The sequence below is a fragment of the Balaenoptera acutorostrata genome, chromosome 10, assembly GCF_949987535.1.
Source record: "Balaenoptera acutorostrata chromosome 10, mBalAcu1.1, whole genome shotgun sequence".
NCBI lineage: Eukaryota > Metazoa > Chordata > Mammalia > Artiodactyla > Balaenopteridae > Balaenoptera > Balaenoptera acutorostrata.
The window spans coordinates 1,371,024-1,384,398 of record NC_080073.1 but is presented as its reverse complement, the minus strand read 5'-3'; the positions used below and the strand labels follow the sequence as shown (position 1 = coordinate 1,384,398).

Genomic DNA, 13,375 nt, shown 5'->3' with positions numbered 1-13,375 from the left:
GAGAGGGGTGTGGGTGGCCCAGTCAGGCTGGGGGCCGCCACTGGCCTTCTCGCTGCGGCTGCTGGCAGGCGTCAGTGCTGGAAACCACCATTCCCCCCAGAGCCCTGGCGGTGAGAGGCTGACGGGTCTGACCCTGGGGCCGCCCATCGAGGGGCAGACGTCCAGGACGACCGTTTCCTCTTCCTGCCCGTCCTCCTGTTGAGGTGGAGGAGCCTTCTCTGGCTCCTTTACTGCCGGTGTCTTGGAACATGTGTTTTACCACTCACACACCTGGGTTTCTGTTTCGTTTTGTTTTGGTTTAGCTGGATGAAGACTTGCAATGTCTTTATTCAAATTAATGCAGGCTGGGGCTTGTAAAATTTTAGAGTAGACAGAGTTTTCTTCATTAATTTTGCTTCCTTTCGCTCATGTCAGTGTTTATTGGGGAGATGTATTTTTTTAAACAATGTATGCGTATTATCATCTTTCCTAGAAATCTCTAGTTTACATGGAATGAAAATTACTGCATTACTGCCAAAGAAGTAAAGAAGGTAATGAGTGAGCTTTCTTGACTGGGACGGGGAGAGTGTACTGAGTTGTCCCAGACTTGGGTGTGGCTGGGGACTCAGGAAGAAGGCACCCCGGGGGTCCGGGCTCCCGCCAGGACCGCCTGACAGGGCACACACCACGGTGGGCCAGCCCGGTGGTCTCCTAAGCTCCCACCCTAACGGAGCTCAGAGAGCGAGCTGTGTACCTACCCATGTGTGTGAGCCTGGGCTCCTGAAACGCTGTCCTCTCACAAGGAAGAAGAAACTGGTGGGCTTCCCTGGTGGCGCAGTGGTTGAGAATCTGGCTGCCAATGCAGGGGACACGGGTTCGAGCCCTGGTCTGGAAAGATCCCACATGCCACGGAGCAACTAAGCTCGTGAGCCACAACTACTGAGCCTGCGCGTCTGGAGCCTGTGCTCCGCAACAAGAGAGGTCGCGATAGTGAGAGGCCTGCGCACCGCGATGAAGAGTGGCCCCCACTTGCCGCAACTAGAGAAAGCCCTCGCACAGAAACGAAGACCCAACACAGCCATAAATAAATAAATAAATAAATAAATAAATAAATAAATAAATAAATAAATAAATAAATAAATAAATAAATAAATAAATAAATAAATAAATAAATAAATAAAATAAAATAAAATAAAATTAAATTAAATTAAATTAAATTAAATTAAAAAAAAAAGAAACCGGTGGCCGAACTCAGTGTCAGCTCGTTTCAGTTCAGTTAATTCTCCAAAAACAGACACTTAATGCAGCAGCATCTTACTCACTCGAGGAGTCAGGAAACTCTCCCTGAGGCCGGCCGCCTCCAGGGGTCAGCAGTTGAAAACGTTATTTTATATGAAGCAAATAAAGAATTCACGTGAGCGTTTGAAGATGAGAATGCCAAAGGCATGCTGTGGGTGTGGCAGACGCCTCAGCTGTAGCCCCACGTGCCTTAGGGCTGCTCCCTGTTGTTGGAGATACTCCAGTGGACAAACTTGAGAAGCACCACCTTAGTCTAGATCTCATTGTTCAATTCAGTGAGACTGTCAGAAAACTGAAAGCGTGGGATATCTTTTAGTCCCTTATAGAGGTTTTTTTTTTCTGACATGCTCTTCGGTGAAATGCTGACTTGCATTTTATTTATTACAGAAATATTACTGAGGACATTTCCCCGTGCCCTATATGAGGCTACGGGGAGAAATTCTGCACGTTTAAAAGCTGTACCCCTCTAGCAGTGGTTTGTTCCCCTCTGAGGACACTGCAAATCCGTAGCTGGGCGTGTGGTCCTTTCAACCCTGGCCTTTAGAGGGACCAGAGATGAACTGGTGGTCCTCATACAGCCAGTGCACGAGAGCGCGGGCGACTTTACCCCCATCTGACTTGCTTTTTTTCCTCTTTAAAATTTTTTTTATTTTATATTGGAGTATAGTTGATTTACAATGTTGTGTTAGTTTCAGGTGCGCAGCAAACTGAATCAGTTATACACACACATATATCCACTCTTTTTTAAATTCTTTTCCCATATAGGTCATTATAGAGTACTGAGTAGAGTTCCCTGTGCTGTACAGTAGGTCCTTGTTGTTTATCTATTTTATATATAGTGGTGTGTATATGTCTTTATTTTCCCTTCATCCCATTTCCTGATTTTTTTTTTGGCTGCATTGGGTCTTCGTTGCTGCACACTGGCTTTCTCTAGTTGTGGCGAGTGGGGGTTACTCTTCGTTGCGGTGTGCAGGCTTCTCATTGTCATGGCTTCTCTTGTTGTGGAGCACGGGCTCTAGGCTCGCAGGCTTCAGTAGTTGTGGCACATGGGCTCAGTAGTTGTGGCTCATGGGCTCTAGAGCACAGGCTCAGTAGTTGTGGCACACGGGCTTAGTTGCTCCATGGCATGTGGGATCTTCCGGGACCAGGGCTCGAACCTGTGTCCCTTGAATTGACAGGCGGATTCTTAACCACTGCGCCACCAGGGAAGTCCCCTGATTTATTTTAATTTCTATCTTATTGTGTTGTGTGCCTCTCTATAAGCCATCTCAAGTTCCATTGCATTTTGAATGAATAGGCATGTGAGTCAATCATAAATCATAAAATGGGTTACTGAGCGCAGGCTGACTTGGCCTGTCCAGCTGGTGGGCTTGTCCTCAGGCGGGGGTGTTACCTACCCTCTCTAGTGAGGTGGAGCCAACGGTCAGCAAAAAGGGTGATACAGATGCCCCCGACTCAAGCAGGAAGGAGAGGGTGATGAGTGTCACCAAGGCACGACCACAGTGAGCACCTCTTAGAGGAGGGACCCGGTTTGGGCAAAACCAGAACCAAAGCCACACGACCGTCTGAGGACGTGCAGTTGCCTCTGCGAACGAGGTTGGGATGGGGGAAGTCCTTTGCTGCCCGCTGCGGTACATCGGCGTACTGTAAAATCACGTGGCACAGAAACAGTCTTCCGCTGTCTGGAAATTCAATTAGTTAATCAGAGATTTTATATTTTCCACCGATTGAAGGAATGGATGTACAAAACCACTTTTGATCAAGGGGTAATTGGCATCCCAAGTAATGACTATAAACAAACTTCTGAGTATTCTGGGCCTTTTTTTTTTCCTTTGGCCGCGCCGTGCATTGCGCGGGATCTTAGTTCCCTGAACAGGGATCGAACCCTTGCCCCCTGCACTGGGAACGTGGGGTCTTAAATACTAGACCACCAGGGAATTCCCTGGGCTTATTTATAAGAAACATAGAATGTGTTTTACCCTTCAAGATACACAGGAGTTCAAACAGGAAATGGTGCTTTCAAGAAAATTAGTTTTTTATTTTCTTTTTCTTAAGAAAAATACTTAAAAAAATGAGATTAAGTAAGTGGAAGGTCTGTGAGGTGAAATGATTTGATAAAGACCACTGTATTGGGACTTTCTGGTGGCGCAGTGGTTAAGAATCCGCCTGCCAATGCAGGGGACACGGGTTCGAGCCCTGGTCCGGGCAGATCCCACATGCCATGGAGCAAGTAAGCCCGTGCACCACAACTAGTGAGCCTGCACTCTAGAGCCCACGAGCCACAACTACTGAAGCCTGCGAGCCACAAGTACTGAAGCCCGTGCACCTAGAGCCTGCGCTACGCAACAAGAGAAGCCACCACGATGAGAAGACCATGCACCGCAACAAGGAATAGCCCTCACTCACCACAACTAGAGAAAACCTGCACGCAGCAACGAAGACCCAACGCAGCCATAAATAAATAAATAAATAAATTTATATATTAAAAAAAGACCACTGTATTTCATGTAAATATCAACACACTGGGATTCAGGTCCACTGTTTTATTATTTCTTTTATGTTTTGCTCCTCTGTTTCCCCTTTCCTTCTTCTTTTTGGATTACGTGAATATTTTAAATATCCCATTTTAATTTATCTTGAATTTTTAAGCATACTTCTTTGTATAGTGTGTTTTTTGGTAGTTGTTCTAAGGATTACAGTAACTTTTTAAAAAATATATATTTGTTTATTTATTTTTGGCTGCATTGGGTCTCCGTTGCTGTGCACGGGCTTTCTCTAGTTACGGCGAGCGGGGGCTACTCTTTGTTGCGGTGCGTGGGCTTCTCATTGCGGTGGCTTGTCTTGTTGCGGAGCACGGGCTCTAGGCACGCGGGCTTCAGTAGTTGTGACACGTGGGCTCAGTAGCTGTGGCTTGCGGGCTCTAGAGCGCAGGCTCGGTAGTTGTGGCACACGGGCTTAGTTGCTCCGCGGCATGTGGGATCTTCCTGGACCAGGGCTCAAACCTGTGTCCCCTGCATTGGCAGGCGGATTCTTAATGACTGCTCCACCAGGGAAGCCCAGGAGTACAGTAACTTTTAACAGACTATTTCACTGATACTTCATCACTTCAAGTGGGTGCAGGAACCCCCCTCACTCCCATCTAGTCCCTTAACCTACCTACCCCATTACGTTTAATTGTCACCACAAGGGAGACAGCCCTCTCTGTGTAACACTAACCCACACTGAGAACACTATCAGACAGTGTTAAACTTTTTGCTGTCGACTGCCATTCATGTGCTAAAGAATTGAAGAGGAGAAAAACGTCCATTATATTTACCCGGGTATTCACTATTTCTCTTTGTCTTCTTGGATTCCTGAGGTTCCAAGTTTCTCAGTGATACCATTTGCCTTTCATTTGAAGAATTTTCTGTAACTTTCTTTTTTTAGAGCAGGTCTGCCTAATACGGTGTATTACACTGATTAATTTTTGTACGGTGAACCAACTTTTCATTCCTGGCATAAAGCCTGCTTGGTTAGAATGCATAATTCTTTTTGTATGTTGCTACATTCAGCTTGCTAGTATTTTACTGAGCATTTTTGCAACCGTATTCATAAGGGATATTGGCCCGTAGTTTTCTGGCATGTCTTTGTCCAGTTTTGGTATCAGGGAAATTCTGGCCTCATAGAAAGAGTTGGGAAATGTTCCCTCCTCTTCTATATTCTGTAAGTGTGTGAAGAGTTGGTGTTATGAGCTCTGATCTTTTGGAAACATAATGTTGGCTTCCTCACTCTGTGCTGGGGGTCGAGAACAGAGTTTTTGATTCTGTCTTTCCTCTGCTGAGTCAAAGAACTCAACAGTTCTGTGAAGAACTGTGAAGAGTCTTAGACTTTACAACACGAAACTCCTGTCATAGAGGAAGGACAGGGTCACTCGTAGCAACAGCAGCAGCCAGCGTGTCTGCATTTTAAAAGTACAGTTATTTGAGCCGCAAATCCCACAGGGCAGCATGGAGAGTGTCAGGCGACACCTGTACAATCAGTGGGCTGCCTTGTAGGAGGGGAGCCCTAAGCTTAGGAACCGGAAGCTTTTATAATGGCCCTTGCGGTGGAGGGAGACACTGTCTCTCTCTTCTGAGGTTGTCTGCTGTACAGACACGCTTGAAAGGGTCGTCCGGAACAAAGGCAGGCAGTGTCTCTGCTCCCAGATGCTCAGAGATGCATGAGACCCACAGAGGATTACTTCCCAGCAGGCTCACCTGCTAATATTTTCCTTAATACTCCCCTCGTTGTTCCTCTCTTACATGTACTCTATTTATGTATCTCAAATTTGCTTTTGTTTTATCAGTTATACACGCGCACGATTTAAAGAGCCAAACAGCTTAACAAGGTTCAGGCCTTAAAAATGGTTGTCTCCTACCCACCTCCCCATTTTCTGCCTTTCAACCTGGCTGATTCTTCTGGCACTGAACACTGTCATCTGTCAATAACATATTTTATACTATTGCAACTTCTTTTTAAAAAAAAAAAAAATTATTTTCTTTATTTTTATTATTATTATTTTTTTGGCTGTGTCGGGTCTTAGTTGCGGCACATGGGATCTTCACTGAGGCACGCGGAATCTTTAGTTTGCGGCACGCGGGCTTCTCTGTAGTTGAGGCGCTTGAGCTCAGTAGTTGTGGCACGCGGGCTTAGTTGCCCCGTGGCCCATAGGATCTTAGTTCCCCGACCAGGGATCGAACCCGCGTCCACTGGACCATGAGGGAAGTCCCTATTGCAACTTCTTGATTTCTCAGATGAAGCCATGCACTCCTGACTTCCACTGTAGAAAATGTGGTTTCAGCTTTCTTCCACATCCCCACCGTGTCTGCCCCACTCCCCCGAACAGTTGAGGCTCCGTGTTTACCACTGACATGATTAGACGTGATTGTTATCAATGCTATTCACACATGACCGGGTGGCACACTCCTTTCCTGCACAACTCTTTGTTTCCTCTCAAGTCAATTGTTTTATTTTTGTTAGTTTTCATTGCTCTTCTCCAAGTGTCTAAATCTTGCAGAACATTAAGGTTTGATCAGTTTTCTCTTCTGGAAGTCCCCCCCCCCCCCCCCCCCGCCAGAGCCTTTGACCAGCTGCCTTCTGAACTGGCTGTTCAGGCCACTGTACAAGCTGTCATCCCTGGATCTCCCCTCAACATCCTTCCCTCCACTGTGTTTAATCCTGTCTCCTGGCCCCCTGTCCACTAGTACTTGGCTTAGGTGTTCGTTTTTGGTGAAGCAAAACCTAACAGAAGGGAGCACAGGAGATAAATTTTGGGAACATTGCATGTCTGAAAACCTGCTCCCACACTTAGAGGTTCAGCAGGTACAGAAGTGTAGGTAGAAGATAACTTTCCTCTAGGGTTTTTGAAGGCCTTAGCTTAATTTTCTTCTAGCTTCCAGTGTCATGTTTCCTAAGTGTGGTGCTATTCTGATTCCTGACACTTTCTACGAGATGAGTCCTTTCTCTCCGGCAGCTTTTCAGGCTCCTCATTTGTCCCCGGCATTCTGTGACATTGCAGGGATGTGCTTTACTTCGTGTCCGTTTTCTTCCACGCTGCTGGGGATGAGGTGTTTCCTTTCAACTGGTAACTTTAGTTCTGGGAAATTTTCCTAATTTATTTCATAGATGTTTTGTCCCTCCATTTTCTCTGTTTATTTTTCACTGAAACTCCTATTCAACCATTGGACCTCATGGACTTACTTTCTCTTTCTCTCATTTTCTATCTAATTGCTTTTTGCTCTGCTTCCTGAGAAGTTTCTTCCACTCTACACTCCAAGTTTTCTATTGTATATATAATTTCTGCTCTCATATTTTTAACCTCCAAGAACTCTTTTAAGTATCCTTTTCCTGTTGCGCTGACAGACGTTTTCTTTCATCTCTCCGAGGACGCTTCTCCTCCTGGCACAGCCTGTTTCCTCCAGGTGCTTTTCTTCTTTATGTTTTGATTTCTGTCTTTTCTGTACATGCTTTCCTCAAAGGTCTGATGAGCCCCAGCTGTTTGCTCATCTTTAAGAGAGGGATACCACAGAAGCCTTTTCTGTGAGGTTCTCTATGGGGTGATTTGGCTTTGCCTTATTTTGGGGCTGGTCAGATCCCCAAAGAAGAATCTTCCAGTCTCCTGCCTGGAGGTTATGGCTGCCCACGTCTGGGAGCCAGAAAAGGAAGAAAGCTGATGATCTCAAGATTCAGTATGTAGCTGTTCTCTTCAGCTCCCTGTTGTTGGTACTGATTGCCTGCCCCACCCCCATCCTTAGCTTCGGTCTTTGTTGGGGTGCAGGAGGGGCTTTATCTCAGGGTCGAGGGAAGGGCGGGAGATGAGGGTCTTCCTGTTTTGCCGCTGTCCTCGTGTTTTCAGCGTCACCCTCATTCCCTCTTCCAGACTTGTCGTCCACCCCCAAGACTCCTTGGGGTTCTGTGGTTCGGGCTTCCTCTCCTGTTGCCAGGTTAGCACTGAACTGTCTCATGTCTGGGCAGTTACTCATCCATCTGCTTTCCTGCTTCCAAAACTGTGTTGCTGTTGCCTTCTCTCCTCTTCTCTTTGTCTGGCTGTGTTCATTCCATTTACTGTCATTTTCGTGGGACGTGGGAGAAAATGAAGGTGTTCAACCTACTATTTTAACCAATATCCAATTACTATGTTTATTACGTGTTTTGGTGTCTATCTGTCCCATCAACCGTTGAGTGTCTCAAAATTGTAGCCCAAGTGCCTAAACTGTTTGTTTCAATACATTTTTATGGAATTAACTAAACAGATTAAAAGAGTACTTTCTTGACTGTGGTTTTTTGAGTAAATAAATGGGATGAGTAGGTTTGTGTCACACAAGGAGAGAAAATTCAGTGCCTGTTTTTAGGTCTGACGGTGAGATCTCTAGTTCGTAATGGGCACGCTATTATGCAATTGTTCTGTTTTCTGTAAAACCCCATTGACAACTCACTCAGCTAATCCCGGACAATCTTCCATCTTAAAACCAAATAATTAAAAGGGACTTTGAGAGCTCGCATAGTAAATCCCTTTCCCTCTGGCTGGAAGCATTATTAGTCCATTAGAGTTCCAAGAAAAGACATTGGCTCAGAGCGTGAGTTCAGGCATTCTTGAAAAACTGGGGATGTCAATTCTCTAACTCAGTATTATACAAAGGAAGATAAGACAAGGAAACAAGACAAAAGAGAGTATCTTCTAGATCCTTAGACAGTAATTACCCCCCACTGCTCTGGAGGTCCTGAGGCCGCCCTCTGTATTCTCTGCCCTTCTCTTCTGGTCAAGAGAAAGCCCGCAGCCAGGGGATGGAGAGCAGTACCCTGGTGGGAGTTGGGGTGGAGTGGGGGATGGCGAGTGGTTCAGCACCTGGGCGCTCTCCTGTCTCCTCCAAGGCCTCCTCACTCACGGGGCTCCAACAAGGGTCTTTACAAGATCTCCATGCCCTGCCATGTTTCCTGCTACTGTGACAGGTTACTACCTTTACACAAGCATGTGATGTGTAATATAAAAGATATTAGAACCGTTAAAAAAAAAGTTTTGGAAAGTTCTCTGAAGAACAAATAGAGAAAGAAAAATTGAAGCTTCTTATCATGGGGACTTTCAAGAATACAAAAACCAGTAAATAGGGAATTCCCTGTCTGTCCAGTGGTTAGCGCTCCACGCTTTCACTGCCAAGGGCCTGGGGTTCGATCCCTGGTCAGGGAACTAAGATCCCACAAGCTGAGTGGCACGGAAAGAAAAAAAAAATCTAGTAAAGAAAGCCCCTGTAGCCATTATCCAGCTTTCACAATGATCAACATTTTTCCAACGTTGTAAAATCTATTCTTGCCCCCCATCCCCATTCACTTTTTAAAAAATATTTGCTGGAGTAGATTAACACAAGTTCCAGACAGCATATCATTTTCATCCATGAAAACTTCTACACAGTCTCTCGTCGTTCATAACGTTTTTCCTTTTTCTTCCTCTTTCATGTAAAACTACAGTGCCATTATTATTGTGACCTGACAAAATTAACAATCCTTAATATCATCTAATACTCCAGTCCACACTCAGATTTCCCAGATTACCTGAAAAATATCTTTCTCCAGAAGATTTGTTTGAATCAAGAGCCAAATAAGGTCCACTCATTGTATTTGGTTCAAATACCTCCTAAGTCTCTTTTAATTTCTAAGGAAAACTTTATTCTTTAACTTACATATAATTATGTGCTTTAAAAATGAAGGGAGGTGTATAGCAGGCTTGGTTTTGCTGCAGGGACAGCGCTATTTTAATTGGGCATGCTTCCAAAATTGTAAGTACTCCTGGGGCATGTTTTTCCTGGATATGTCCTGGCCTAGTACTTCTATTAGGAAGGTTAGAATTAAACTGTTAGTCATTTTTACTGTAACTGCATTCTGCCTTACTTACTGATACAACTAATCAAACTTTGGAGACAGTTACTTATTAAATTTGTGCATAATTAAAAATCTCCCTGGACTTCCCTGGTGGTCCAGTGGGTAAGACTCCGTGCTCCCAGGGCAGGGAGCCCCAGTTCAATCCCTGGTTGGGGAACTCGATTCTGCATGCCACCACCAACAGCCCACATGCCTCGACTACAAGATCCCGTGTGCCACAACTAAGACCCGGCACAGCCAACCAAAATAAACAAATAAATAAACAAATTTTTTTTTTTTTTTTAAATTATTTATTTATTTATATATTTATGGCTGTATTGGGTCTTCGTTTCTGTGCGAGGGCTTTCTCTAGTTGTGGCAAGCGGGGGCCACTCTTCATCACGGTGCATGGGCCTCTCACCATCGCGGCCTCTCCCGCTGCGGAGCACAGGCTCCAGACGCGCAGGCTCAGCAATTGTGGCTCACGGGCCCAGCTGCTCCGCGGCATGTGGGATCCTCCCAGACCAGGGCCTGAACCCGTGTCCCCCGCACTAGCAGGCAGACCCCCAACCACTGCACCACCAGGGAAGCCCTAAATAAACAAATATTTTAAAAAATAAAATAAAGAATAAAAATCTCCGTTACTTTAAAAAACTATAAATCCGTACTGTAGATTGCAATGATGGTAGCAATTAGATATGTGGAAGCTGAGTTTGGTAATAAACACGTAGATTAGGTATTATCTTAGAAAGGCTTTCAAGCAATTTATTTCTCGTGTCAGTAATGGGGAGTAAGAGAGTTTTCCGAGGGCAGGATTTCAGTAAAGATCAATAAATGCAGAGCTAAACCCCCGCGTTTCTGGTCATTCCCCTATTTCCCTGTGTTCTTTATATTTTTATTTATTTTTAAAAAAATATTTATTTATTTATTTAGGTTACCCCAGGTCTTAGATGCGGCAGGCGGGCTCCTTAGTTGCAGCATGTGGGCTCCTTACTTGCGGCATGCAAACTCTCAGTTGCCGAAAGCATGTGGAATCTAGTTCCCCGACCAGGGATTGAACCTGGGCCCCCTGCATTGGGAGCACAGAGTCTTATCACTGCCCCACCAGGGAAGTCCCTCTTCATATTTTTAAATCTCTCCTTTAGTCCTACAATCTGGCATTAGCCTTCTCTCCCCCATTTCTCCTCTTGTCGTGTTCAACTCATATTTATTGTGTGTCTGCTGTGTGCCAGACACATTACAGACCAGATCTCACTTAATTCTTATGACAGCCCGTGGAGGGAGTAGCCCCACTTTGTAGACGTGAAAACCCAAGGTCAGAGGTTGGTGAGTCGCCCAAGGTCACTGCTTCTGCCAGTGCCCACCCTGCTCTTAGGATTATTCATTGGGTCAGTTAAGGGAGGTCAAAATCGACATCAAAGGAGGTTACAAAACATTTAAAACTCGACCAGTACCTGCTCCGTGGAAGCCCCCGCAGACGTACAGCTTCCCGTCCACGGCTCCTGCATTGGTAGAATTGGTGCGAAGTGAGAGCAGGGGGCTGGGCATGGGTGGGCCCTCCCTCCAGAAGTCCCCGTCCGGGTTGTAGATCTCCACCACGTCAAGGCACTTACGAACCTGACCCTTGTCTCGACCTGTGCAGCCGATTCCACCTGCAGAGGGTGACACAGAAAGGAGGTGACCAGAGCTGAGACGTCCCCGTGGGCAGTGCCCCCTTTCTGCAGGGTCTGTGTCTCAGGCTCATGGACCTTGGTGTGCTCCTCTTGCCTGGTGCTTCTTCTGAGATAATTTGTAAGCAATGGTAATGTTTACTGTGCACTCCATAGCCAAGGCTAATCTCGTTTTATCCATAGTGTTCTGTTTGTGCTCACCCATGAGGCTGATTCCAGCACAGGCTTTATAACCTACAACATCCAACACTGGCTCACACAATGACCCTCCCTTTAGAGGAAGAATTTCCGGTTTGAATGTGAGGGTGACCCGGTTCTGACATCTGCCTTCCTGTTCATTATGATTCCACAGACCTGGCTAGAGAGGCAAACATCCTTTCCATCCCCATCATTGCCAGCCTGTCTCTCCTTCTCTTCTTGTTTATTTTATTTTATTTTTTATTTTTGGCCACTCCGCACGGCATGCGGGATCATAGTTCCCCAACCAGGGGTCGAACCCGGGCCCCCTGCAGTGGAAGCGCAGAGTCCTAACCACTGGGCCGCCAGGGAAGTCCTTCTCCCTCTTTTCTTAAGTGGCAGGAATTTTTCCCCATTAGAGCAGGGCCAATCTTTGGTAAATTTCAGGTTTGAGGGTCAGAGGGAAGCCCCAAACACAAATGTGTGATGTGTCTTCCATTTTTAAGTGACACAGTTCATTCAATAGATATTCCCTGATTACCTGTTACACGCAAGGCAGCATGCTCGTGATGAGGAGCTGAGAAAGATGAGTGAGGTATGTTTCTTGCCGTTAAGAAGTTAATGGGGTGGGGACTTCCCTGGCGGTCCAGTGATTGGGACTTCGCCTTCCAGTGCCAGGGGTGAGGGTTCGATCCTTGGTCGGGGAGCTAGGATCCCACATGCCTCGCGGCCAAAAAATCAAGGCATAAAACAGAATCAATATTGTAACAAATTCAATAAAGACTTTAAAAATGGTCCACATCAAAAAAAATCTTAAAAAAAAAAAGAAATTAATGGGGTGCAAAGGGCCATATACACAAATAAACAGATAGTGACATCATGACAAGTACCTTAAAAGAGATACAAATTACACTCAGAAGTCCAGAGACTGTCACAAGTAGCAGAAATATTATTTACATAATTGTGACTTTAAGTACAACGCTCCATGGGAAAGTAATGGCATAAGAATTTCCGATCCACTGTAATAAGAAGCACAAGTTTGTAGGTGACCTTTTTTGTACCACAATGAAAGGTCTTAAATGTCAGGGCTATATTTCCTGATCTGAAGCGTGGCTCCTGGGATGGAGGTGAATCCCCTGGAAGGAGAGACAGTCCTCTCATCGGTGACCTCATTCCATGCAGACCCAATCTGGTGACTTGGTCTACACGACCAATCAAAGTTGGGAGAGTGCTGGCCTCAGGCTACCCGTGGAGGGTCCTGGAAGGGTCAGTGCAGTGGGGTGTGGGTGAGGGCTTGGCTCTGTTGTTTATAGCAACACCAAGACCAGAACCGAGACTGCTCTCATCACATGGCCTTTACCCAATGTGTCACTTAGAGATTAATCACGTGACACCTCATGGCATTTCCTCTTTTGTGTTATTTAATTCCTTTCCCATCATCATGCTGGTTGGATGGTCCTTCCGTCCATCATCATATGGTTTCCTACCTTCCTTCAGTGCTGCACCCCAGGACCTAGCACAGTGCCTGACATGTGCGGGTCTGGAATGAATGAACCAGAAAGTTAACTTCTCCTCGGCTTCCTCTGGCCTAGTGGATGTGTTACAGGCTCACTGAGGGCAAAGACCACTTTTCATCTGTCTTATATCTCACAGTGCCTGACACACGGTACTCAGTGAATCCGAGAAGATTGATGGGAACAGCTTATTTTCACCCTGGTTGGGACTCATGCAGACATAAGAGGACTTCAGAGGGAACCTTTTTGTTCTCTTTGCCTATGGAGCCTGACCTGTTTCCTGTCTCAGTACGAACCCAGGGATCAAGGCTATAAACTCAGGAAGCTCTTAGCTGCTTTCCCTCTTTTCCGCCTGGATAAATAATT

General features: G+C 45.7%; 1 protein-coding gene across 6 annotated transcripts in view; it reads right to left on the bottom strand.

The window, feature by feature from the left end:
- KBTBD12 (kelch repeat and BTB domain containing 12) overlaps nt 1–13,375 on the bottom strand; it is a 58,056-nt gene that overhangs the window by 7,214 nt on the left and 37,467 nt on the right. For all 6 annotated transcript variants that reach the window (XM_057554548.1, XM_057554549.1, XM_007179187.2 and 3 more), the window contains one exon: nt 11,103–11,300. In XM_057554548.1, coding sequence (XP_057410531.1) covers nt 11,103–11,300 — 198 coding nt within the window. The remainder of the gene's footprint in view (nt 1–11,102; nt 11,301–13,375) is intronic.